This window comes from Cariama cristata, unplaced genomic scaffold, assembly GCF_000690535.1.
Source record: "Cariama cristata isolate BGI_N322 unplaced genomic scaffold, ASM69053v1 scaffold24249, whole genome shotgun sequence".
Taxonomy (NCBI): domain Eukaryota; kingdom Metazoa; phylum Chordata; class Aves; order Cariamiformes; family Cariamidae; genus Cariama; species Cariama cristata.
Window position 1 is genome coordinate 1 of NW_009637770.1, and position 23,316 is coordinate 23,316.

General features: G+C 37.0%; 1 protein-coding gene across 2 annotated transcripts; it reads left to right on the forward strand.

The window, feature by feature from the left end:
- Positions 1 to 2,605: 2,605 nt before the first annotated feature.
- On the forward strand, positions 2,606 to 18,980 carry MFSD11 (major facilitator superfamily domain containing 11). Of its 2 annotated transcripts, XM_009708480.1 has the most exons (13): positions 2,606 to 2,746; positions 4,337 to 4,392; positions 5,413 to 5,520; positions 5,963 to 6,042; positions 6,141 to 6,237; positions 8,391 to 8,449; positions 10,761 to 10,902; positions 11,742 to 11,782; positions 12,945 to 13,010; positions 15,015 to 15,140; positions 16,141 to 16,315; positions 17,327 to 17,462; positions 18,813 to 18,980. In XM_009708480.1, the coding sequence occupies exons 1-13, from the start codon at positions 2,651 to 2,653 to the stop codon at positions 18,978 to 18,980; spliced, it is 1,350 nt and encodes a 449-aa protein (XP_009706782.1). In that variant the 5' UTR covers positions 2,606 to 2,650. The 2 variants fall into 2 exon arrangements, with proteins under 2 accessions (XP_009706782.1, XP_009706781.1); XM_009708479.1 differs by lacking the exons at positions 6,141 to 6,237; positions 8,391 to 8,449 and having other exon boundaries at positions 2,651 to 2,746.
- The last annotated feature ends 4,336 nt before the right edge of the window (positions 18,981 to 23,316 follow it).

Below are 23,316 nucleotides of genomic sequence, written 5' to 3' on the forward strand. Positions count from 1 at the left end.
AGGCTGCTGCTGTGGGAGCTCTGTGTCCTTCCTTCCTTCCTTCCTTCCTTCCTGCTGGGTGTGTGCTCCGGTCGGTGCTGTGAGGCGGCCTGGTACGCCGGTGTGGGCGCTTCGCGGGCTTTCCTTCACCTTCTGTCGGTAGCGGTGCCTGGTGAAGTCTCCTTGGTCCGTGCAGCTCTGGACGCGCCGCGATGGATGCACGCTGTGGTGCGGTGGCAGAGCCGCGTAGGCAGTCTGCAGGCTGCTGGAGAGGCGAGCTCCACTCTTTGCATCGGTGCTTGCGAGCCGAGCTGGGAAATGTTTGAAATCCTCTTTTGCGTACAACGCTCTTTGCAAGTTCATGCTTTGGCACTGTGCATGCTAAAATTGGAACAAGGGGGAAGACCAGCACAGCCCTTGTGTAAGGATGACAATCGGATTCTGTGAGTTTTGTCTAGGGAATTCCGTGCAAGCTGCTCCCTAACTCCAGAAGTTGTTGCTACGTCACTTCAGGCATTGAATAAAACGCCTGAGCTCCAAGTATGAACTGTAATACTAGTTCTCATCTTACAACAGTGACAAATGTTTCTACCCATCTGTTTCATGATACTATGTCAGAATAAGGAATAGAAACAAAGAGACAATTATCTACTGGTTTGTTTAACGCAATGACAGTATCAATATGAGAAAGCAAATTCAGTATTAGAATTTAAATCCTTATTCTTACTGTAATTGTGTTTTAATATTTTTTGCACTGAAGAAGTATAAAAATAAGCAGTGATGTCAATACAAACCCAGAAGCAACAGTGTGTTTCCTGCTACAAAAGACTTAAGAAATCAAATAAACTAATACTGTTTTCCACATTTTGTATTGCTTCATGCTATATTATTTGCTTTTTTTATCCCCCAGAGAATTTTGATTAAAAATTTTGTGATTCATCTGCCAAAGTCCTTTCTCTATAGAGAAATTTGAAGTCTATCTTTACAATGATTTCCTTAAGATGATGGAGTTTCCTGTGTCCCTTCCTCCCTAGTTTCAATCACTTCAATACAAGCTGCTGCTGTTGCTAAAGGTCCAGCGCACTAGCCCAGTTTGCTGTGCAGCTAGATGAAGCTTATGCTGGCACAAGGGGAAGAAGGCATGAGTGGGACATGGTGCCTAGAGGATCTTAAAAATCTGTTACTATAACTTCATAATATAAAAAAGGAAGAAGAGAGCTTTACTTGCCTTAAAAAGACCACCTTGATAATCTAATTGGATCTTTGTAAAGCAGCCTCTGAATAATCATACTGACTTCCTTCCACAAGTGAAAAATAAATACTATTTTGAAAAAGCTACCTTTTTTAGAAAATACAACGTGGGAATTAAAAGAGTATTAAATATGTAGTGATAGCTGGGATGTGGATTTTACTTAAGTCCTGTAGTGTAGATAGCAGAGGTAAAATTTGGTGATTTGTCATTTACTTCAATTAATTCTGGATTTCCTTCCCTACCGCTTTGGCCAGCAGTTAAGTGAAGCTGAATTATCCGAATGCTCCAGTCCTGACTTGGAAGCCCAACAGAACAGACAGAAGATAGTAACAGTAAAACCCACCTGTTCAGTCAATGTGTGGTCCTCTTTCAGTTTTGTGGACATTTTAACAGAGATCTTCACAACTTAAAGATCAATTGATCTTAAATTTATTATTTAGAAATACTCTGAAGTAAATTAAGTGTATTTAATTGCTAAAAACAAATGTTGTTCTTGAGACAAAGCAGTGGAAGATTATGAAGACCCTTTCCTGAGTCACTGGGACAATGAGAGGCAGGAGCACTGTGCAGAGCGTGTGTGTTGGTGGCACTGAGACATGTAGTTTCTCCCAGGTAGGAATCATTTTCCTTTTGGAATGACTTTGTGTGTGTTTTATTCCAGCTAACTAAACAGCTAACTTGGATGACTTTCTAAGACTTTTTTTATCTTGCCAGGTGTTATTTAGTAGATAGAGATTATAATTCTTGAAAACTAGTACAAATATTTTTATGTTAAGGATTAGGAGATTTCTACCCTTTTAAGTAGAAAAAGTGTACTTTCATAAAACTGCATTTCCCATAGTGCACAAGGGCTTTCTAGGATGGGTCAGCTGATCTAGATTGTGAAATGTTCCTTATTTCCTGTCCAACATGCATGGAAATGACTGGTGTGTACGAATGTCTCATCTTTCCTTCGTCAGGTGATTTAAAGGCTGTGGACCGGAATTCTGATTTAGAACAATGGCAAGAAACTGAGCTGATTAACTAGCTTGATATGTGGAAAACTGCTTTGTTTAGAGGAAACTGGTGTCATGAAGAAGTAACATACTGCAGTCTGCTCTGTTAACTTCATGGGAAAAGGTAGAGAGAATCTTGGTCTTTAATTTTTGTACCAGACTTTTCTTTGTGGGTTTGGGTTTGGTTGTTTGTTGGGTTTTTTTTTTTGAGTTGCTGATTTTGCTGTACGTTTTTTAAAAGAGTTACCAAATTTCTTGATTAGTTGGTGGTTATGTCCTAGCAGCTAATAAGTAGCCCTAAGTAATTGGAATTTTTGAAGCTTTCTTTTTGCTTGTTTGTTTTTAACATAGGTTAAGAGGAAACCTTTAAAAGAAAATAGAATTTTTCCAGACTGAAGCTGAGGACTTGGCAAGAAAACACAAAATGTCTCCTGAATCAAAAAAACTTTTCAACATAATTATTTTGGGAATCTCATTTATGTTTATATTCACTGCTTTCCAAACATGTGGAAATATTGCGGTAGGTGTGAATTTTAAAACATGCCACATTTCTATCACAGTTATTCATCCTTTCTTGTCTCTTGTGTACTCTAATGTAAGAGTTTCTTTATTTGGGATTTTTTATGTGCAAGACACCTTGATATTTTGTCTCCTTTCTTTTGGTTTAGTGTTAACTAGATTAAGTTGGTTAACTGCATAATTAAGCAGTTTATTTCTTTAAGATACTGTAGCTGCATATGTAACTGTGCCTGATTGCTTAGGAAGTAGAAAATTAATTTTATCAAATGTTTGAACTTTAAAATAGTGTCTGTTTTGACACTTGCAATATTTAACAGTTGAATTGCATTGGGCCTTCCATATTTCTGCTTATTCTATGTAGTTCCTTTCAAAATATTTGCCTAAGTTGTTAGTATTAACTGTGCCCCTAGTTTTCCCTTGAGCGTTTTTCCTAATCTAACATATTTTTCTGTTCTAACAAACTAGACATTGAGGGGGAGTGTGAGGATAACATCTGACAAGTAGTCAGACTTCCACAATTTCTGGAACTGCCAAGTCACCTTCCATCTGAATAAGTAATTTACTGCTTTAGTATCATGTATCTCTGTGTTGCTGAAGCAAAATTGAGCATAAGATAATCCAAATTTACTATTAAAAGCAGATTGCACTCTTACTACTTAAATTTTTAGAATCCTGCTACTGACATACTTAGCCCAGATCCTCTAAAGTACTGAGCTGTTGACATTGCTTTCAGTATTAGTTATATGCCTGAAGGACAGTTAGATTTCAACATACCTCTTGCGCCTACAGGTCTTACAACTTCTCTTTTCTTGCATGCAAGAAGAATCCTTTCTGGGTTCAGACATACGAATGGCCTTCACTGCATTATAGAAATAACTACCTGGAATAGTTTTTGTAAAAGTCATAGCACAGTGTGATACTGTACGTGCGTACATAAGTACAGCCCAGTGATCTTGGAAGTTCTGCAATCCTGTGATCTTAGAAGTTCTGCAGTGAGTTCACAGCACTTCACTGAATTGGACCCAGTGATCATGCAATCATGTAATTTATTGTCATTAAAGTAATTGCAAGTGTCTTTCGGATCTGCCCACCAATCCAATTAATTACATGGTCTCATGATGACTAAAGCTGATTCAAGGGGGAAAAAAAGGAACAGGGAAATAACGGGAAGCCGAAAAGAACGGAAACTCTTATCAGAAGCTCATAGTTAGGTCAAATTAAGAGTATTTTGAAACTTCTCAATTTGTTCACACTTTTTAGATTAAGATAGTGATAGATATCTACCTAAAAGAGGTGTTTAGTGAAACAGAAGTTTTGCGAAATATTTTAAGGTCTCTGATGAAATCATGTTCTAATCCTAAAGTACTAATTACTGCTTCAAACATACATGTTTCGCTGCCAAATATCTCCCTCACCTTCATTGTGTGGAGGTGTTGTGAGTTGTAATTAACACTTTAAATTATTTTAAGTACTTTGTAGAGTCTATTAACAATTAATTCTAACGTTTGATACTGACTTCAAACTGATGCAAGTGTTCTCAGACTACAAGGTATATTCTAACAGATTACAATGTATGATTTTCTCCTCACAGCAAACAGTTATCACAAACTTAAACAACACAGATTTTCATGGTAGTGGCTACACAAGGTAAGTTACACAGATCTTATTACTTTGTTCCTTGCAGGGTGAAGCTACTTATAATTCTGTCTGGTAGAGATATACTCTCAAGAGATTGTAATGTTCTGCTGACTTCACAATCTAATAACCCACTTAGAGCAGTTTAAAGCATAGGCTTCTCACAGTCACTCTAGTTCTACTCTGAATTATTTCTAGTTGGACTACATATTTGCATGTTTTCTTTGTAGGGAGAAGAAACACTCTACGGTCATTACATTCTCAGCATTTTATTTTAGGAGATGAAGAACAAGGAGATTTTAAAATAAACAAAACTGCTAACTAAGGGCTTCGTTGTTTGCCCTTGTACACCTCTGTGTGTTTGTGTAGGATAGGTGGTGTGGATCAACTTCCAGGAAATACTGCAACATAAATGTGAAAGGAGCAGTCAGAAAGACAAAAACAAAGCCATGAAAAGCCATTCTGTTTGCTTATTGCACTGGCATAGCCAAACTCGCCAAGCATGATCAGGGACCTTCTGTATGCCAAATTAATCTGTCGTATAGGAAAACCCGGTTGCTGCTTTGAAGGGTTTACTGTCTTAATTTAAACTAAAAATGCAACTGGCACAAAATATATTTATAAAATCTCTGTGGTGCAATTGGCAGAAAATTAAAACCTCGGTGATAGATGAATGAGGCTCTGGAACATTCTCCTCTAGAAGTACTGGGCACAAAATACAGTAACTGTCGTTAAGGCACAGTTTGACAAATGTGTGTCGTAAATTACAAGACGTACTTGTCTGCAATAATTTGGGACTCTATTCAGCTATCCAAGAAACACTGTAGACTCCTATATTCCCATATAGAGTGCGATGGGTGAAGGTAACAGAAGAAAGGAAGGAAGTGTTTGACCGTGAGAGTTACAGTTACCTAAGTTACGTGTGTACTTAACTTGATATGTTGGAATTGACTGAACATTCTTAAATCGGTTGTATTTACACCCTATATTTTATTTTAAGGACTAAATCATCTTTGTTTTTTATTTATGTAGCATGTCCATTATTTATGGAGTATTCTCTGCATCAAATCTTATATCACCTTCAGTGGTTGCAATAGTAGGACCTCAACTCTCCATGGTTGTTAGTGGCATATTTTATAGGTAAGTATTAATTTTGAATTTTTGTCTGCTTCCTTTGAAATCAATCTTTTGTTTTTTCACACCTAAGCCTACCATGCCATACATGAAATCGTACTGGCTAAGGAAGGCATCTTGCAGCGATACTGTCTGTATCAGTAGATGTGTAACTGCAGAGTACTTCAGCCTACTGGAAACAGAGTGTATTTTTTCCACAGCATTTCCAGACTTTGCTGACTGTGGAGTTCAGGTTGTGGTCTCAGATTAATGAATATATATTAAAAAAAAATTCTATATGCTTAGTGGAGTAAAAAGATTACCTTTTTTCACATGCAACCTAAACTATTTTCCAATGTCGCTTAGAAGAGAGTAACTGATTTAGAAGTAACTAAGTGAGATATCTGATTGTTAAAGAGCAGTGTGCACTTTAAGTCTATATTCAATAAACTGATCTGTTCTATTCTAGCCTATACATTGCAGTTTTTATCCAACCTGCTACATGGGCTTTCTATACTGCTTCTGTTTTTATTGGCATTGCAGCTGCTGGTAAGCATTTTTCTTACCCTGCTTACTATTCTTTGCTATATTTGAATATACCTCTAAAATATTTTTATTTCCTGAGCAATATATTCTGTACATTTCAGTACTCTGGACAGCACAGGGAAATTGCTTGACTGTAAATTCTGATGAAAACACCATTGGAAGGAACAGTGGGGTATTTTGGGCACTCTTACAGTCCAGGTAAGCTTTATTTGTTAATCTTATTTTGGTTGTGCACACATTCTACTTTTTACATTTTTTGATAAGTGGGAGACTGCATCAAAAAATACTGCACTGGTACCTTGTAGTCAGTGAAGTGGGAGGGAGAGCTGGAAGTAACATTTCTGTTGCTATTGTGCGTTATAGAACAATGAATGAAAGTTATATATTGCAAACCTTTGCTCTTGACTTGCTAAAAAGATATGTTTCTGTTAGGGGAGCGTTTGACCTAGGTCACAGAAATCTTGTTGGTTGTGGAGGGCTGTGCTAATTTGTGTCAGGATCCTGAGTGCACTAATAAGCCCTAATGGTCCTGAACAACCTCACCTGCCACCTCCACCGCACCCTTCCCATCTGCCCATGGGCCTAGGAGCTCCATTTAAACTCAGCCCTGGGACTCTGGTTCTTCTGGAGCTGTGTTGGAGGGGTACTGGTCTTCAGCTCAGCCACAGCTACGCCTCCTGCCTCACTATGGATCCTGGTGGTCTAGAACCTGGTCCACAGGCTGATTTCCCATCTTGGCTTTGTTCTGCCTTGTCACTGTGGACCTGCATGGCAATCACTGATCCTGACTCTGGCATGTGGGCTGACTTCACAGCTTGACCTCAGACCTGCCTCATCAGCACAAACTTGTATGATGGGCTGGACTCTTCGTTGACTTTACCTACAATCTTTGAGTCTGCCCTGCTTACCTTGCTCGAGTGCTGCAGGGCTGGGCTCTAGCTGACGAGGCATGTTCTCTTCTGGATGTGTTATTGCCCTTGACTCTTAGCCCTCCTTCCTGAGGGAGCAGTTGGACTTTGCTGCTCACTGACAAGTTAAAGTGAAGATACTAAAGTTGAACCTGGCAGTCAGAAGTCAGAAAAGAAATATTGTTGTTGATAGAGAACAAGTTAGTGGATGCTGTGTTGCTGCCATTGAGTATTTTGTGCAGATGTGGTTTATGTCTCAAGAGAGAGTGTAATGTAATTAGGGTATAGGGAAAAATAACAAAAATCTGTAAGAAGATAGAACTAATCACTTGAAGAGAGACTAAAAAGTCTGGGACTCTTTCCTTTGGAGAAAAAGTGTCTGAGGAGGATTATACTGATGAGTTACTAAAACACAAAGGCAGTGGTTGAGCTGAATGTAGAACTGTTGCTCACCAAATGCTGCTGTAGTAGAACTCAGGTTACTTGGTGAAACTAGAAGAGGATTGGTTTGAAACAGATAAAGTGCTTCTTTACACAATGAGCGATTAAACTTTTGGAGCTTGCTGCCACAAGAGGGTGTAGAGCTGTGTGGTGTCAGCAAGAGCGAAAAGGGATCAAACAAATTCATTGCCAACAGGTCCACAAATGGTTCCTGAAGAGAGGTACGTTTTACCACCCCTAATACAGCAGTTCTGGATATTGGGAGATAATGAGGAGAATGAATTGCAGGAAGTGCTTAGGCTGATGAGCCTGCACTAAATGGCATTGCTAACGCTGTTGTGGGAACAGAATCCTGGATTAGTAGAACATCAGTCTGAACCAGTGGCATACTTCTTGTGTTCCTTAAGTTTCAGGTTCCAGAATTAACCTATCAGTATGTTATCAGAGTAGCAATTTCCACAAGCCCAACTAATCTTGTGTTTTACAGTGAGTAAAATGCATGGCTTTATATGAGGAAACTTGACTCTAAGGCTTTTTTGACTCGCTATTTGTTCAGAATTACTATATTTCAGGAAAGTATAGATAGGAACACAGAATTTCCCTTGAGCTGTTAACGACCAATTTAGTATTGCTGGGGCAATATTTCAGACAAGAGGCATGACTCTTCTAAGGAAGTATTTCAAAATCATCTCCATAAATATCTCTGCTTTCTAACCTATATCTTTCCAAAATCAGAGAAAGAGGCAAATTAACTGCAGGCTTCCTCATTTTTGCTACCACCTTGTGTCTTAATTGCTGAAAATGAATAGCCAGCATTATGGGGAAAAATCCTCTACTGTGTTTGAAGTTTTATATAGAGTAAGTAGTTTGCATGGAGAGTGACTAGCGTCTTTCACAATTGCACAGTACTGTTTTTTGCATACAATAGTATTACCGTGATGCTATAACCTTAATCTTACCTCAAAAAGTGCTATTCACCTTTACTGTCCTTTTTGTTTACAGCTTGTTTTTTGGAAACCTCTATATATACTTTGCTTGGCAAGGAAAAACTCACATATCAGGTGGGTATTGCTTGTTTATATGGGAGGTGATCCTTTAAAATATGGTATCATGAATAAACAGATGAAATAATGAACTGGAAAGTGGCAAGAAACGTATACAATAGCAGACTTTTTTTTCCAACTTATTGTTAGACAGGCTCTGTTTTTGGAGTGTGTTTTTTGATTCAGTGTTCCATGGTACTCACGGCCCTTCTATCATGTATGTTTTTCTGCATTCAATGCACTTTGAATACCTTCTTTTACAATGTAGTCTATGAAATTCTTCAGAATGCTAGTTTAGAATAAGGTTTTCCACAATAGCTCCTCTGGGATTTTCTCTGTGCAGGCATGCTTATGCCAAAATATGCATATTTTGGGGGAAAGCTATTCTGGAATGGCTATACGTTTAATATACACGCTGTTCTGTTCCAAAGCAAGTTCCTGGTGTAGACTGTCCTTCTAAATCAGACTGGAGACTGATTAACCTGTGAAATAAAGGAAAACCATCCCAGTTCGCGTTATGGCTGCAGTAATTGTTGTGCTGGCACAAAGCAGTAGCAAGACAGAGGTTGAGATGTGCAGCTGGACTGAGAGTGGGTGGCTGCTGCTTAAACTGGCAGTACTGCTGGAAGAGTGTGTGAAGAACTCAGTCTTCCTTTCTTGGTGTAGTTTATGAAGACTAACTTCCTAATGGGTTTGTAATTAAAACTAGAGGGTTTTTTTTATTTGACATCATGCTCAACTGGTAAAGAGCAGGAGAGAGAACAGTAAACATAATAATATTGTTAAGAAGTTGGATAGTGGTTGAGACTCATTGGTTTTAAAGCAGAGATTTTTACTTAAGTAAGCAAGGCAAGGTGTGGGGGGTATCAGCTAAGAAAATAGCAATGGTGAAAATAGAGCAAAACATAAGATTTTAATTATAAAACCCAAGTATTGCTGGAAAACCAACACTTTGTGAATAAATAGGGTCGATTGTCCTGTTCTGTAAGGGCTGTGAAAGTTTTCTTTATTGTAGTGTTAAAGTAAAATATCTAGTAGAATGGTCAAATCTTTTAACATTTAAAAGATGAGGATACTGCTGCTGTTATCAATCAGGAATAAGTTGTTGATTTTCAAATGATAATTATCAGGTTTCAGAAATACTGCCGAGTTGAGAAGAATAGTCCACTTCATGTCTCTGTTAGATCTGTCTTTTCAGGTTCCCCACAGACACAGGCTTGGTAGCACAGCACAGGTTAATTTTTAAAGGTCAGCTCCCACATTCCCTCATCTTTAACACAAAGTCTTAAATGTTATTGAAAGTATTGGAGACACTTTGGATCTGGAGGGCCTGAAATTCTGTGCCTTCTAAATTTCATTGCTCTTTCTAACCACAGAATAGAGCAATTAACTATGAGGGAGTTCTGCTGTTACATTTCCTCCCATCTTTAAATGTCTTGAGACTCCTCTTTAGTAAAAAATGTTGATATCAGAAGACCTGACAGTGTTCAAAAATCAATTCCTGCTTCCTTTCATTACCTAAATGAAAATTTTACAGGCATTCCAAGGTGAAGTACATATTTTCTTTTTGATCTGTAATCATACATGTTATTTTTAGTTGATGTAGAACAATTTTATGTTTACTTTTAAGCTAAAGGGGAAGTAAATACGAATATAGGCAATATCTTCAGAAGCATACACTATGTTCAATCACAACTATTAGCTGTTTCTTGTTTATTTTTCCTGCTTAATATTTGTAAATGGGAATGACTTCTGTATTACAGACTTTCCTATGCCAAACAAGTTGTTTAGTGCAGCAGAGCTTGTGCATAGGGTAGCACTTACCTTCCTCCAGCTGCACGTTGTATGCTGTGTCAGTTAGGTTTCAGTGGTTTTAAGGCGTTTGTAGTTTACAAGCCTACCAGTTTATGATGTTACAGTGCTAATATTTCTGATGCTGATAAAGAGATTTTTCTAGAAATCTGAAGGGTTTTGGGGTACTTCGCTATGTCCACTCTGTATTATATAAGTCTTGAAAGATGTAGTTTCTTCTGCTAATAATTTATGCACTTCCTTTGTTAATTGGCTCCTCCTTGGTCATAGCCTTTGCATGGCAGAAAATGCGAGTGACACTCTTTAATATGCTGATATTTTATTAGCATCATAAAAGTGAGACAGGAATTTGCCAGCAGCTGGGTACCTTTTGCTCCATGTGGAAGGTAAGTTAGAAAATTAGTATGCATTTTAAACACTCTTACGTAGTATGACTGTATTAGTTCTTTGAAGGTAGTTGAATTGCATTGAATTGCTTTTGCACATCTAGTTATGACTTCTGTTTGTTTTTCCACAGAGAGCGATCGCAGAACTGTCTTCATTGCTCTGACTGTTATCAGTCTTGTGGGCACAGTTCTGTTCTTTCTGATTAGGAAACAAGAGGACACAAAAGCTCCAGGGGAGGAAGATTCTGCTAATGAAATCCTGGGGGACAGCTCGTAAGTGCTTATGGCAATAACATGTTGTCACATATACTCGTTTGTGCTCCTGCTCTCAATGGAACATTGTGCATTCACTTTCCCCTCTACACTGGAAACATGAATGTTATGAACAACCTATGGAATTTACAGATCTAAGAGAAAAGTGTCTGTACTTTAACAAGTGAGAATTAATATTTTTATATGACATTTTCAACGGTGGAGTGCAGTAATGCACATTAAGTTTTTACATTAATAAGTGCCTTTGGAAAGATACCTTTTACCCGTTTTCTCCACTGATTGTTATTAAACACGTATCTGCCTTTCATAATCTGTCTTGCCATCATCAGCCCAGTTTAAAGGCTGGAATATGGAGAAATTACTCCCTTTTTATAGGTTATATTTTACATACTGAAACATGGTTTTCATAGCTTCTCTAAATATATATATGCCACTCTGATAAATACATTAGAAATGCATAGGAACGCAGATAGATTCAGCACAGTTTTGCCTGAGGCATCAGTTTAAATAGTTTTACTTTATTTAAAGAACAATGAAAATGTTAGAAAAACATCAGTAAGTATGCCAGTGAGAAAATGTTCAAAGCTAAAAATGTTCAGAAGAAAGATTCTGTTAAGCAGGTTAATTTTTGAATGGCATTCACTAGTGCAGAAAGCAAATGAGTTTTGTGGTTAGTAGTTTAGATTCTCAGAAACTTTTAATAATATATTATCATATTCCAGTATATAGTGCTGAGCTAGAAAATATACAGAAAATGTGAAAAATTAAGGTGCCTTCCAGCATAGTGATACAGTGTGGTTATTCTTTTTCCATTTTGACTAAGTCATCTATTTACCCAGGTCTGCACAAAACAAAATGATGAGAGCAGTGGCTGCCTTCAGTAAGTACTGTTTCACATAAGAGTTGCTTCAAAAAATACTGACATATCCTTTCCAGCTGTCCATGATTCTGCTGATGATGTGATCATGTACAAATCACTTGGAACAAAAATTTGTGAACAAATAAGGTTTTAGGAATGCATTTCAGTTATTCCACTTCAATATAGACCTTCAGGGATGGCCTGCTTGGAAAAATGACTGCCAGATGGCAATGGTTTTCAGACCAGAGATGACAGTTCACACAGGGACACAGGACTGATGAGTTTTGAACCTAATAGGAATTCAGTTGTCTATGTAAGCATTCGTGCTTTTGAGCCTAGCCAAAATGGGGCTCAAACTGGAAAAGCTTGGGAACCACTGAAATAATGTGTGGGCAAATGACTGTTGGTCTGTGATTGGTGTGAGCTGGCTGGGTCTACACTTTAGAAGTGCTCCTTTCAGGTGATGATACTATATAAACAAAGCTTGACTGCAAGCATAGAAAGTAAAGTCTACTTCACTTCAATTACATGCTAGTATAGTCCAGGAGAAATTTGGAGGGGTGCTTTCTTGATGTAGTTTCAGATCCAAGTTACTTTATAACAGCTTCCTTATGTAGATGAGTTCAAAAAGAACAAGTCACCACTTGGGAAAGCTGGTGCATTAAAGTTTTGTTTTTTTTTTTTTAAAAAAAAATCACTAATATAACAGGATAAAGAAGTTCCATGTTGATTTATTTTGTTACCAAGCAATACCATTTAAAAACAACAGGTTTGAACTGTAGCATCTGCAATTTCCATTGAAGTTTGATGTGATTTGCCCATGACTGTTAAGTTTGTTTTGAGAACACGGAGATCTTCTTTGAGAATTTATTTATCTTTTTAGGAAACAATTGCTATGAACCGAGAGAGTACAAAAATAGAATGAGCAGAAAATTGTCTGCTACTTGAAAACTGTGTATCCCCTCTTTAATATTTCCCCCCTTGCATTTCTTACAAAAAAGGATTTCAGATAACAACATTTCTTTCAAAGGGCAAGTCAGAATTGGTTTGTTTAGCAGTCTGTTTTACTGTAATAAAGTCCGTTCGCGTAATTTTAACCTATTTTTGCAAAGAGCAAAAGAAAGTGTAGATTGTCTTAATAGTGTTATCAGTTATATTAATTTCCATTATTATGTCTTTGCAGAGAAATCTATAAAGCTGAGCTTCACCAAAGAGATTCTGCTGCTCAGTGTTACAACAGCCTACACAGGTATGAAGCGAGCAGAGTGTATAATTATGTAGCAGTGTCAGGATGTTGGTTGGAATTTTAACCCCAGAGCAGGATTGCAATTCCGTATCTCTGCAAATCTTACTTGAATATTTCAGTTAACTTTGGATGAGTTACTCAATTATGACATTTCTGTGTTCTGGAGAGTGTTTCTGTGTGGGAGGGGGGGTGTGCCTTAAGTCTGCAAATACTGACAGATGTAGTAATGCGTGGTTCAGTACAGTTTTGGGTCACCCAAATTGAGGGTTAGGCAAAATTTACATAGCTGTTTTTTATGTGATTTGACATTACACTCTTAATAGATTGTAGATTGTTTAATGTAATTGTATTGCATTTGAATTAGAATTCTTTTTGTTGAATACACTTTCAGCGTACCCTCCATTGAGGTGTGGGAGATTGCTGACAGTCTTCATTTTAATCTTGTTTCTATTGGGAAAAAGTTTATCCATTTTCAACCATCTTTATCACTAATATTTGCTGTAGCAAGAGCTCTCTTTCTTTTTAGCAACTTTAGTTAAACCCGATCTGCTGTTGTTGGACCAAGATATGAGTTATGAAATAAAAATACATTTATTTTTGCCATATACTAAAGTGATTCTTCCACAAAAATACTATAAAGTGTTCAAAATAATACTGGGATCCTTTAACAGATTTTTTTTGAGGGTTTCTAACTCCTAATTTGCCTTCAGATGTAGTTCTGTTCATGAAGTTTTAGGAAGAACAGATGCATTTTTCAGGACCTCTGCTCTGAGTCACCATTATTAAAAATTGTTTTTGTCTCTTGTAGGTGAAAAGAAAGACTTAGATGCGAACAAACTATAAACAGTGCTATTAGCATCCGCCAAAGTTTGCAGTCAGCTTCTGGTGGAGAAATAGCAATAGTAGCTATGAAGTCAGCTTGCACCAGCCACTAATCTGAGTTACAAGTTACTTCACAGCACCTCCAGTGTTGTGTTAACCCAAATTAACTAGCTTGATTTCCTCTTAGATGTTTAGTGCAATGGGAATGTGAAGCAAGATAACAAGGGAAGGGAGTCAGGTTTTGCCTGATTAATCTGAAACTTGGTTTTACAGGTAGCAGAAAAAAAAAATAATCGGTCCAAGTTGGAAAAAATAGCTACTGCCATCTGGTGGCTGTGGGTCAGTATTGCCACTTTATGTGGGAAAATACGAAATCGCAGGAGGCACACAAAAGCTTTTCTTTCCAGAATTGATGGTTGGATTATTAAGACTGCTCAAAGTTCACCCCTTTTTGAGGCTGTGCAGTTCATGCCATGTTAGGTAGCTTGCTGCGTGTAGACCAGGGTATGGTGTACCATATTTTTGCAGTAGCAGAAGGCAAGTTTTTGAACTGTTTTTATCTGTTTAGGCATAACACTTTGCATTGTTTTAAATGTACTTTCTGTTAAGGAACCGGTATATTTACACTAATGGTTGCTTATAGTCATGCTAGTTGGACTCAGCAATGTTATCTTTCTTCACAGTAGTGGCAGTAGAAAGAAAGAAGAGTTTTAAACAAATAACAGTTGTTCTTTCTCAGTTTTGGTTCATAATGTGTAGAAAAGCAGCAGTCCATTTTAGGCATCTTAACTCTTGGGTATTTGGGGAGTACAGGGAGTCTTTCTTAGGAATGCCATAACTTGGAGGGGTGGGGAAAAAACCTTACTTGTGAAATTCCAAAGTTCTTGAGAAGCAGAAATATAAACTATACGTAGAGATTGTATCAACAGAAGCAGTACTGAACCTAAGTGTATCTGATGCTAATTAGTGACATAGTGTTTTTTCTAACATAGTTTTTATAAACTGGCATAGAAGAATATCAAAATTAAATAGTTCAAAATTCCCTAATTGCTTCTATTATGCGTACTTCATTTAAATATATATATTTGAAAGGTATGTTAAGGAAAAACAGCCTTTAGACATAAAGAATTTTTTAATAACTTTCATAATATCTCATCTATCAGTTTTGTTTGGTTTCTTTCAAAGGTTTGGAATTAACGTTCTTTTCTGGAGTATATGGAACATGTATTGGTGCTGTGAATAGGTTTGGCAGTGAAGAGAAGAGCCTTATTGGTCTCTCTGGTATTTTTATTGGTGTTGGAGAAATTTTAGGTGAGTCTAAATTTACTGCCTTACAGACAAAGATGATGTAGTTACTCAAAATGGTTTTTTGTACTTAGCTGAATAGTGTCTTTCAAGCTTCCAGCAATGATTATGTAAACGAAAAAATGAAATATTAAAAATAAAGTTGTCACCTTAGTTCCTTATTGCACTGTGAATTTTACATTACGCTACGTAAAGTGAATGCGGACTAAGATGTGAAATACTGATGACTATGAATCCTAAGATTTTGCATTCTTTTTGGGTTAGTGCAAAGAGATAAGTAAGACTTTGAATGAGAGAAACACTAGGCTGCAATGTTATTAGGGAATTTTCAGCATTTTGATATTCTGTTTTTAAATAGTATTCTGTGTACATTTTTATTATTTCTTAAGTGATGTCGTAACTTTTAAATTTATTAAAAAAGTATTACACAGGATTTCTTTCTTTAAAAGAGTTAGCTTGTTAAATGAGATCTGATATTTGAATAAAACTGAATATAAGTAATGTTCATTAAGTAAATTTTTGTTGCTTAAACTCAAGTAGTGCAGTATTTAAAAAGAAAAAAAAAACCCAAAAAAACAACAAAACCCCAAACCACTGTATTTGTTCACTAGCAACTTGGATCCGTAGATTTTTGCAATTAGAGCTAAGCACGAGGCCATCCATTTGCACTCAATGCTTTTGCAATACTGGAGGAAGTAGTGGCTGCTAGGAAAATACTTGCGAAAAGGTTGAGTGTCTTCATCAGCAATCATCTGATAAATCTACTGCCCACATTTCCCAGACATCTCTAGGATCCCAAAGGTTGCGTCATCTGGCAGATGAGGCTGGCAGATCTGACAAACTCCTTGGGACTGTTTTCATGTCTGTCAGTCTTTCAGTTATCCAATATGGGGAAGTTTATAATCTTAAGTTTTCAGCTTTTTTTTTTTTGCAGTATTTTAAGTTTGGTTCTGTTCTTTACATCTTCAGTTCTGATTTAATTATCCAATCTTTTCCGCTCATACAGGTGGAGGAATCTTTGGTTTACTGAGCAAGAATAATCGCTTTGGCAGGAACCCTGTTGTGATGCTAGGCATCATTGTCCATTTCATAGCCTTTTATTTAATTTTTTTCAACATGCCAAATGGTGCCCCTATTGCTCCTATGGGAGGAACAGATGACATTGCTTATATGATTCCAAGGTATGTAAACTTTTTCCTTTGGCTGGTATAACTCAAGGTGTATATAAAGAGCTTGTTCCTGTAATAGAAAACTCCATGAAGCTGCTTTGCTATGTAGTGGCTAACTCCATAGAAAAGACTCTCAGGAATTCTGTTTTTATTAAAGGTAGGTATTCCACCAGCGGGCACCCAATTTAGGAATTTAAATGGCATAAGAATAAAAAGCATGAGGATATTTGGTAGCAGTTCTGTTGTTGAGAACTAACATTTCTGACATCTAGTAGAATAGTGAGATGAGCAACTATTGTATTGGATGTCAGGAATTCAATTTATTTTAAAATAGTGTTGAGCTCAGTTTTACTACAGCGTGGAGCGCCAGCCTTGTGCTGTTGCACTGGTTTCCGAAGTCTTTGAATGCTTGTTGTCAAAGTCCACTTGGTCTAACTGGAGCCATGCTATGCCTATCTCTTACACCACTTAGTGTTAGGGGAAGAATATAGGGAGCTTTCTTATCTCATCATTACAACTTTCTTTTGGGGTATATTTTTGCCAATTTTGTGTGAAAACACAGTGTTGTCAGTTTGCACAGACAGAGCTGCTAACTTGTAATTATAAGCACTTGTGCCTGGGCTGGTAACTAGTCTTTATTTAACTGGAGTATTCTTCTGCAAAATTAATTGGTGTTCCTCTAATATTCCTGTGGTTATTATGAACTCACCACGTGTGTCTTGGCTTTCAGTCACTGCCTTGTGGGTTTTGTGGCTCCAAGCACCAAAATGAGTTGTTCTAGCACTTCTAATTCAGTGTAGAATTGACTGCAGGTAACAGTAACAGAAGTCTCAGCATTCAAGAAATTAAAATCTGATGAAACTATTCTTTTTGCCAAGTGTTCTCAGTTCTTCTCCAGTGAAATTTAAAGTTTGATAACTTTCTTCCGTTCTCAGTTTCCAAATAAGTCTGCCAAAAATAGTTTATAGATGTGTAAGCTGTTTGAATGAATGGCTTTTAAATTTGATTCACTTTCTCCTTCAGCAAAGAGGTGGCCATATTCTGCAGCTTTTTGTTGGGCCTGGGAGACAGCTGTTTTAACACCCAGCTCCTCAGTATTTTAGGATTCCTGTATTCAGAAGACAGTGCTCCTGCCTTTGCCATCTTTAAGTTTGTTCAGGTATTGTATGACATAACCTTTTTGAAAGTATGACTGTTGGAATGTTGTTGAAATACTGGGCTGGGTTTTTTAATGAGCTGAGAAAAACTATGTTGTTTCTGCAAAGGATTTCAGCCTGATTTTTTTTTTTTAATCTTTCACGGGAAAGAAAAATGTTTTCAGGTAGAAGTAGCTTGATTGTGTAGCTTGGTGTGATTAAATAATCGAACTGCTATTACTTACAAGTTTTGACGGAAGCTAGAAGGGTTGGGAATTGTAGTTTAAAGTCAAAAGGCTACTACGGTTAGCCAAACTTGGATTTTATGAATAATCATTTACTGAATTTATTTACTCAAAGAAGTCTTTGAGAGAGGCGTGTGAGTTGAAAGGAAAAAAGTTGTGTAAATAGTAGTTGAAGAGGTTGTGGATGTTGGACCATGTCGCTGGGAGTTATCAGGTGAGTATGCAGGCAAAAGAAGAATTAAGTAATGTTTAGCTGTCCTTAAGTTGTCAGAATGCCAAAATAAATGGATCTATGTTAAGTGGAGATTCAATTAAAAAGTCTTCATACAATATGAATACAACTGCTGTATTTTGGATAGATCACTTCACTCACCGATATTGATCTTGATTGGTACTGAACTTTCCAAGTCAAGATCCAGGTTGATCAGAGATATCTGTAGAAAAACGGTGGTGCAAAGCATTGAAACCGTTCATGCGTGGTCCCACCACTAGCAAGCCAGTGCTGGGAGCAGAGGTCAGGGTGTGTCTAGTTTAAAAGATGACAGCTGCTTTCTTCAAAAAGAGATTCTTTTTTTTTCCTTGTGCGCAGCTCCATTTTTATATCGTTCTCAGTGATATGTAAGAATTTGGGATTGAGATAGATACAGAATATAAAGATTCTTTATATGAGCTGTAATGAAAATTTTACCTTTAAAAAGGATAGATTGCAAGTAAGCAACACTGCTTGTCAAAGCCTCTAGCTATTTTGATATAGAATAGTTTCTGATGCTGTAGAGCTGGAAATAGTTTTCTGGATTTTGTCTTAAAGCCTTGGCACTGTCATTTCTAGACAAACTGTTTTCAAATACCAGAGAACTGCACTTGCGATGCTACAAACACTTGAGTTTTGTGTTTGCTTTCTGCTGTGAACACTCTTCAAATAAAAAGTAAAAACTACATCTGTTGTATATCGTATTAAGACATATGTTGAGGTGTAATGAAGTTTTAAGATTATATATCTTCTACAGAAGCAGACTACTGAGAGTTGCGTAGCAAGCTGTGTGTATGTCAGTTTGATGATCCTTATTTAGTAATACTAGCCTGGATATCTCCACTGATAATCTTTTTACATTGTGTTTTTTCTCTCAGTCCATCTGTGCTGCAGTTGCATATTTCTACAGCAACTACTTCCTTCTGCAGTGGCAACTCCTGATCATGGTGGTTGTGGGCTTCTTTGGAACGATTACCTTCTTTACAGTGGAGTGGGAAGCAGCAGCAGCTCTTGTTGCCCGTGGCTCAGACTACAGAAGCATTTGATGTAGATACCATGCCTAGTCCAACATAAGGAAAAACATGGGCGTATTTATTGTGAATTGATGCAAGAAGGTGAAAAGATCAAGTTGCTGCAGAAGTTAAGATGGAGGAAGCTACTACTAAATCACCATCAGTTTAACTGAATGTGAAACATAGGAAGAAAAAAATACCAAATCTGAAAGACTTTGTTCTTGCTTTAATCAACTGAGCATGGTATGCATGTTGTTAAAAATCCGGTATTAGAAATGGAAGGAAATGTAGAAATGCAGGTATTGAACAAGTCTGTTCTGAGGCGTACCTTTCAGAATGTAATTGCCTAATTTCACTCTACCATGCACTGCAGAATGACAGTTTCGTTTTTTCCCCCTAAATTATTTTTCCTATATCCTAGTTCTGCAGACACTTGAATTCTTGTATTGAATGAGTGATATTTTTATAAGGTACCTGATATCGCAGAATATGTCTGCACAACTGAGAAATCAATTTGTCATTGACTTTTTCAACAATTGGATATGCAGAAGTATTTCTGGGGGAAACGTTGCCGCCTTATTCTGTACCACCTAGTTTCTTGTTTCCCAACCATTTGTTTATTAGTCTATTTCATATGCTTACATTTTTTATCAGATCTTTTTTTCAAAGAAAGTGCATCAGGTTGTAGTGTGACCCGAAAGATTTTTAGAAGAATTTTAAGAAGTTACCCTTAGCCATCTTAAGGATGTGATCCTGAGATCTGTGAAGTACTGAGAATTGAGAAGAGTTTCTTGGTTCAGCATCTCAGAATTGAACTGTGTTGGGATAGCTGCTGAAACTTTCTCAGGGCAATGCTGTATGAAGGACCATAAGACATGGCTTCCTTCCCAGACTCCCAAATAGTTCTTTTGAGTTCAGTGACATTTTCATCATAATCTGTGATGGGAGCATTGTCTGTGATAACTTTTTAAAGTGCAAATAGACTCAGAATGTGAACTGTAAGAATAATCTTGCAGCGTTTATTCTACTCCATAGTCTAAAAGTACCTGAAATGCTTGATGTAAGTTGTTTCATTCAGTATATTTTTGGCAAGATTGTACTGTAATCTTATTCTGCCAAATGCGAAAACAAGGTTACTAGCATAGTAACTAAGTTTTAATCCAAAACTGTTATAGGTGATATAATACAGGCAGTGAATGCAACTTGCTTGATCTTACCTGTCTACATGACTCTGGTTCTTGCAGTTATGTTTCTGACTAGCGGGCAAACAAGATGCAACTGAGAGCAGGTATGGAACACTGAGAAGGTGTTTTTAGACACTCCATGTAGCTATTTTTAGAAAAGTCCCATTCACCAACCTTTTTTTTTAATGCAGTCAGAATGTTGATGTCTTATCTTTAAAGACAAAAAAAAAGTTGACTCAGTATGTGTCAGTAGCTTCTGCATGTCATAACCACGTAGGTGTACCCAAGGTTAAACTTGGTGAGGGAGTATGGTATCTCCTGTGACATTTGCTGTCACTCTTGCTCTCAAAGGGCAAGTAACACACAACTCCCAGCAAGCACAGCCCTCTAGGTGCACAGTAAAACAACAGAGGGGGATTATTTTACAGGCATTATAGAAAGAGATTTTTAAATTCACTGCAGGTTTTTGCTGTGAGATCAGCAAGGTGTTAATGGGAGGATTAGAGGGCACCTGAATGTTTGGCAAGCAAAGAAATCTGTGAGGACAGCCAGGAGAGAAAGCCTTTGTGTATTCCCAGGAGATTTAATGAATGATGTAAAGGAGAATGAGACAGAACACACATTTGAGTGAGGGGTTACCGAAGCCATTCCCATTTGTCAGACAAACTGAAAAAGCATTCAGTATTCAATCAATATGTATGATTAATGTGACTAGCAGCACTCTAATGCATCTCTCTTATCCACTCCTGTTATCCTGTAATTTGGAGCATACTATTTTTATATACTGAGCACCGTAAAAGGTATAGGTGATAGGATGCTGCCAGTGATTAGAATTCTCTTGTTGCTACACATTTGTATTTTCTTCCAAGTACGAAAAGGGATAAAGAGCTCTTTTTAAGATAGGGAATTACTGACTTTTGTCTCTGAACTTTTCCTGGGACCTGTTTTTCCCTACAATCAATGAGAGAAGACTTGGAAGTTCACAAGGAACAATTTTGTCTTACAGTATATGGGCGGGAAAAAAAGATTCTCGGATCTAATGGTGTGATGAGTAACTTATAAATGCTTTTAAAACAATGCCATTTAATTGTAGCTAGGTTACGCCTCTTATGAGGTTGCTTTTTAAATTGATCCCTTTTATTGATGAACTTCTGTGATGTTCATCTGCCGTACAAGAATTATATGAACTATTTTATTAGAAATTAAAGAAAATTGCTAAGTTTCTGTAGTTTCAAAAATAATTTTGAGACTGACTTTCAGGGATACTAATGAACTAGGACTTGTGGATTTTCAATACCTCTGTGAATCTGATGCTTTACTTTTTTTTTCCTTTTTTTTTCTCCATTCTGCTTGGTCTATCTCAATATCAGATAATGTTAGAAGGCTGTTCAGAACTATTTATTGGGTCATTAAAGTGAAGTAGTATTGCTCTGTGACAAGTTTTACAAGAAATCATGAAATTCTCAAAACTGCATCATGGATAGTCAATTTTTTTTTACTATTAACTATATAAATATCGCTTTTGACATTTGATCTGAAGAGGCAGTTCTGAGTTATTCAAGCTGATGATGACATATGATTGGTTTTCACTTATTCATACTTCTTTGATTTGTCAGGAGGTAAAAAATCCACCCAACTATATACAATTGTTAGTTTGGTCAAAATTTTTGGTATAGCAATATAAAGAATAGTAATGCTGACATCCATTTATCATTCCTCCTTGGCCTTTCAACAATTTCATGTTAATCTGAATTGAGAGCTTACTGTTAAATGAAGTGGGATTTGAAAAAAGGCTTTTGCTGTATTTGTGGTATTGTGGGTTTGTTTTATATTAGGGATTTTATCTTTATAAGTGAAATTACACATTAGGTTGCTTGGGTTTACTGAAAAGAAGTCTTTCTTTTACTCGTAGGGTTTTTTTTTCCCCTCTTATCCTTTTAGGTTGTTACTAAGGTTTAATATCTTGATATATCACATCCCCAGGTTTTTCAAACAAATGCTAAAGAGGAAATGAAAACTGATGTTCTTGACATTTGAGTGCCAAAGAAGCTGCTACAAATTAGTCTTTAATGCATATCATATAAGCATATCTATATTTTTGTCTTGCCAGTTGGTTTTCATTTTGATATATGAATGCATGGCAAGAGAAAATTGCTACAACTGTAGACCTGGTTAATAATTGTGATGTGTTTTTACTTCTGTTGTGTTAATTTCATTAGGTGCTATCTATGTTTGCAAGTTGAGATAAGGAGGAGAGCCATTTATAAAATGTTCTTTATAAATAATTCTAATCTATAAATTTGTGCAGATACAGCTAAACTCCTAAGGGATAAAAAACACCAAAAACAAACCACCAAAAAAAACCCCCATAACCTTTACCAAGCTCCCTACCTTAGCAGAAACCCTCCTGTGGTACAGTTATTAAAACCAAGAAGTCTTATGCTGGTATAGATCTTTCAATTTTTGTGACCATTTTAACCTATACTGGAAAGAGAACTTCCTGGTGGAGTTTGCTGGTGTAACTTTATGGAAAAATAATTTGTGTGGAAAACCATAAATTCTGGACCATGTGTCAGTTAACCAGAGAAAGCTCCATGTGACTTTCTTTGAATTCCCCGAGTTTACTTCAGCTGGGGAATGTGCTTCCCTGGACACCAACCTGTCGAAGTGCCCGTAATTAACACCACAGAGGTTGACTAGCAGCTTGCCTATGAAGAGTAGGTGCATATGAAGAGAACCTCAAGATTGTTTTCTAGGGCAATGATTAATTAATTGCTGTCAGTGTAAGTAGGAACCACAATGTTCAATATCATGCCAGTAGACACAAAACCCAACTTTGACTTGAATTGTACAATTACATTAGTTAAGACAGGACCTTACAATCATGACTGTTAATTTTTCTAGCGAAATGCATTTTTGAAGACTTTGTCCACAACAGTATTTTCCTTGAAAGTCTTCTAGCCCCACTTCCTCTAATTGAATGGCAGCAGTAGTTAAATACTATGTTTTCCTTGTTCCCTGGTAGGTCTTCCAGCATGCTGGTAGAAATACTAAAAAAAATGGGAGAATTTAAAGATGGAGATGAAGTTGAGAAGTTAATCTGTTTGACAAAATACTTGCCATTCTGATATAACCACACTGGTTCAGAAGCAAGGTTGGGACTTGTAGTTTTCATGGATAAATTC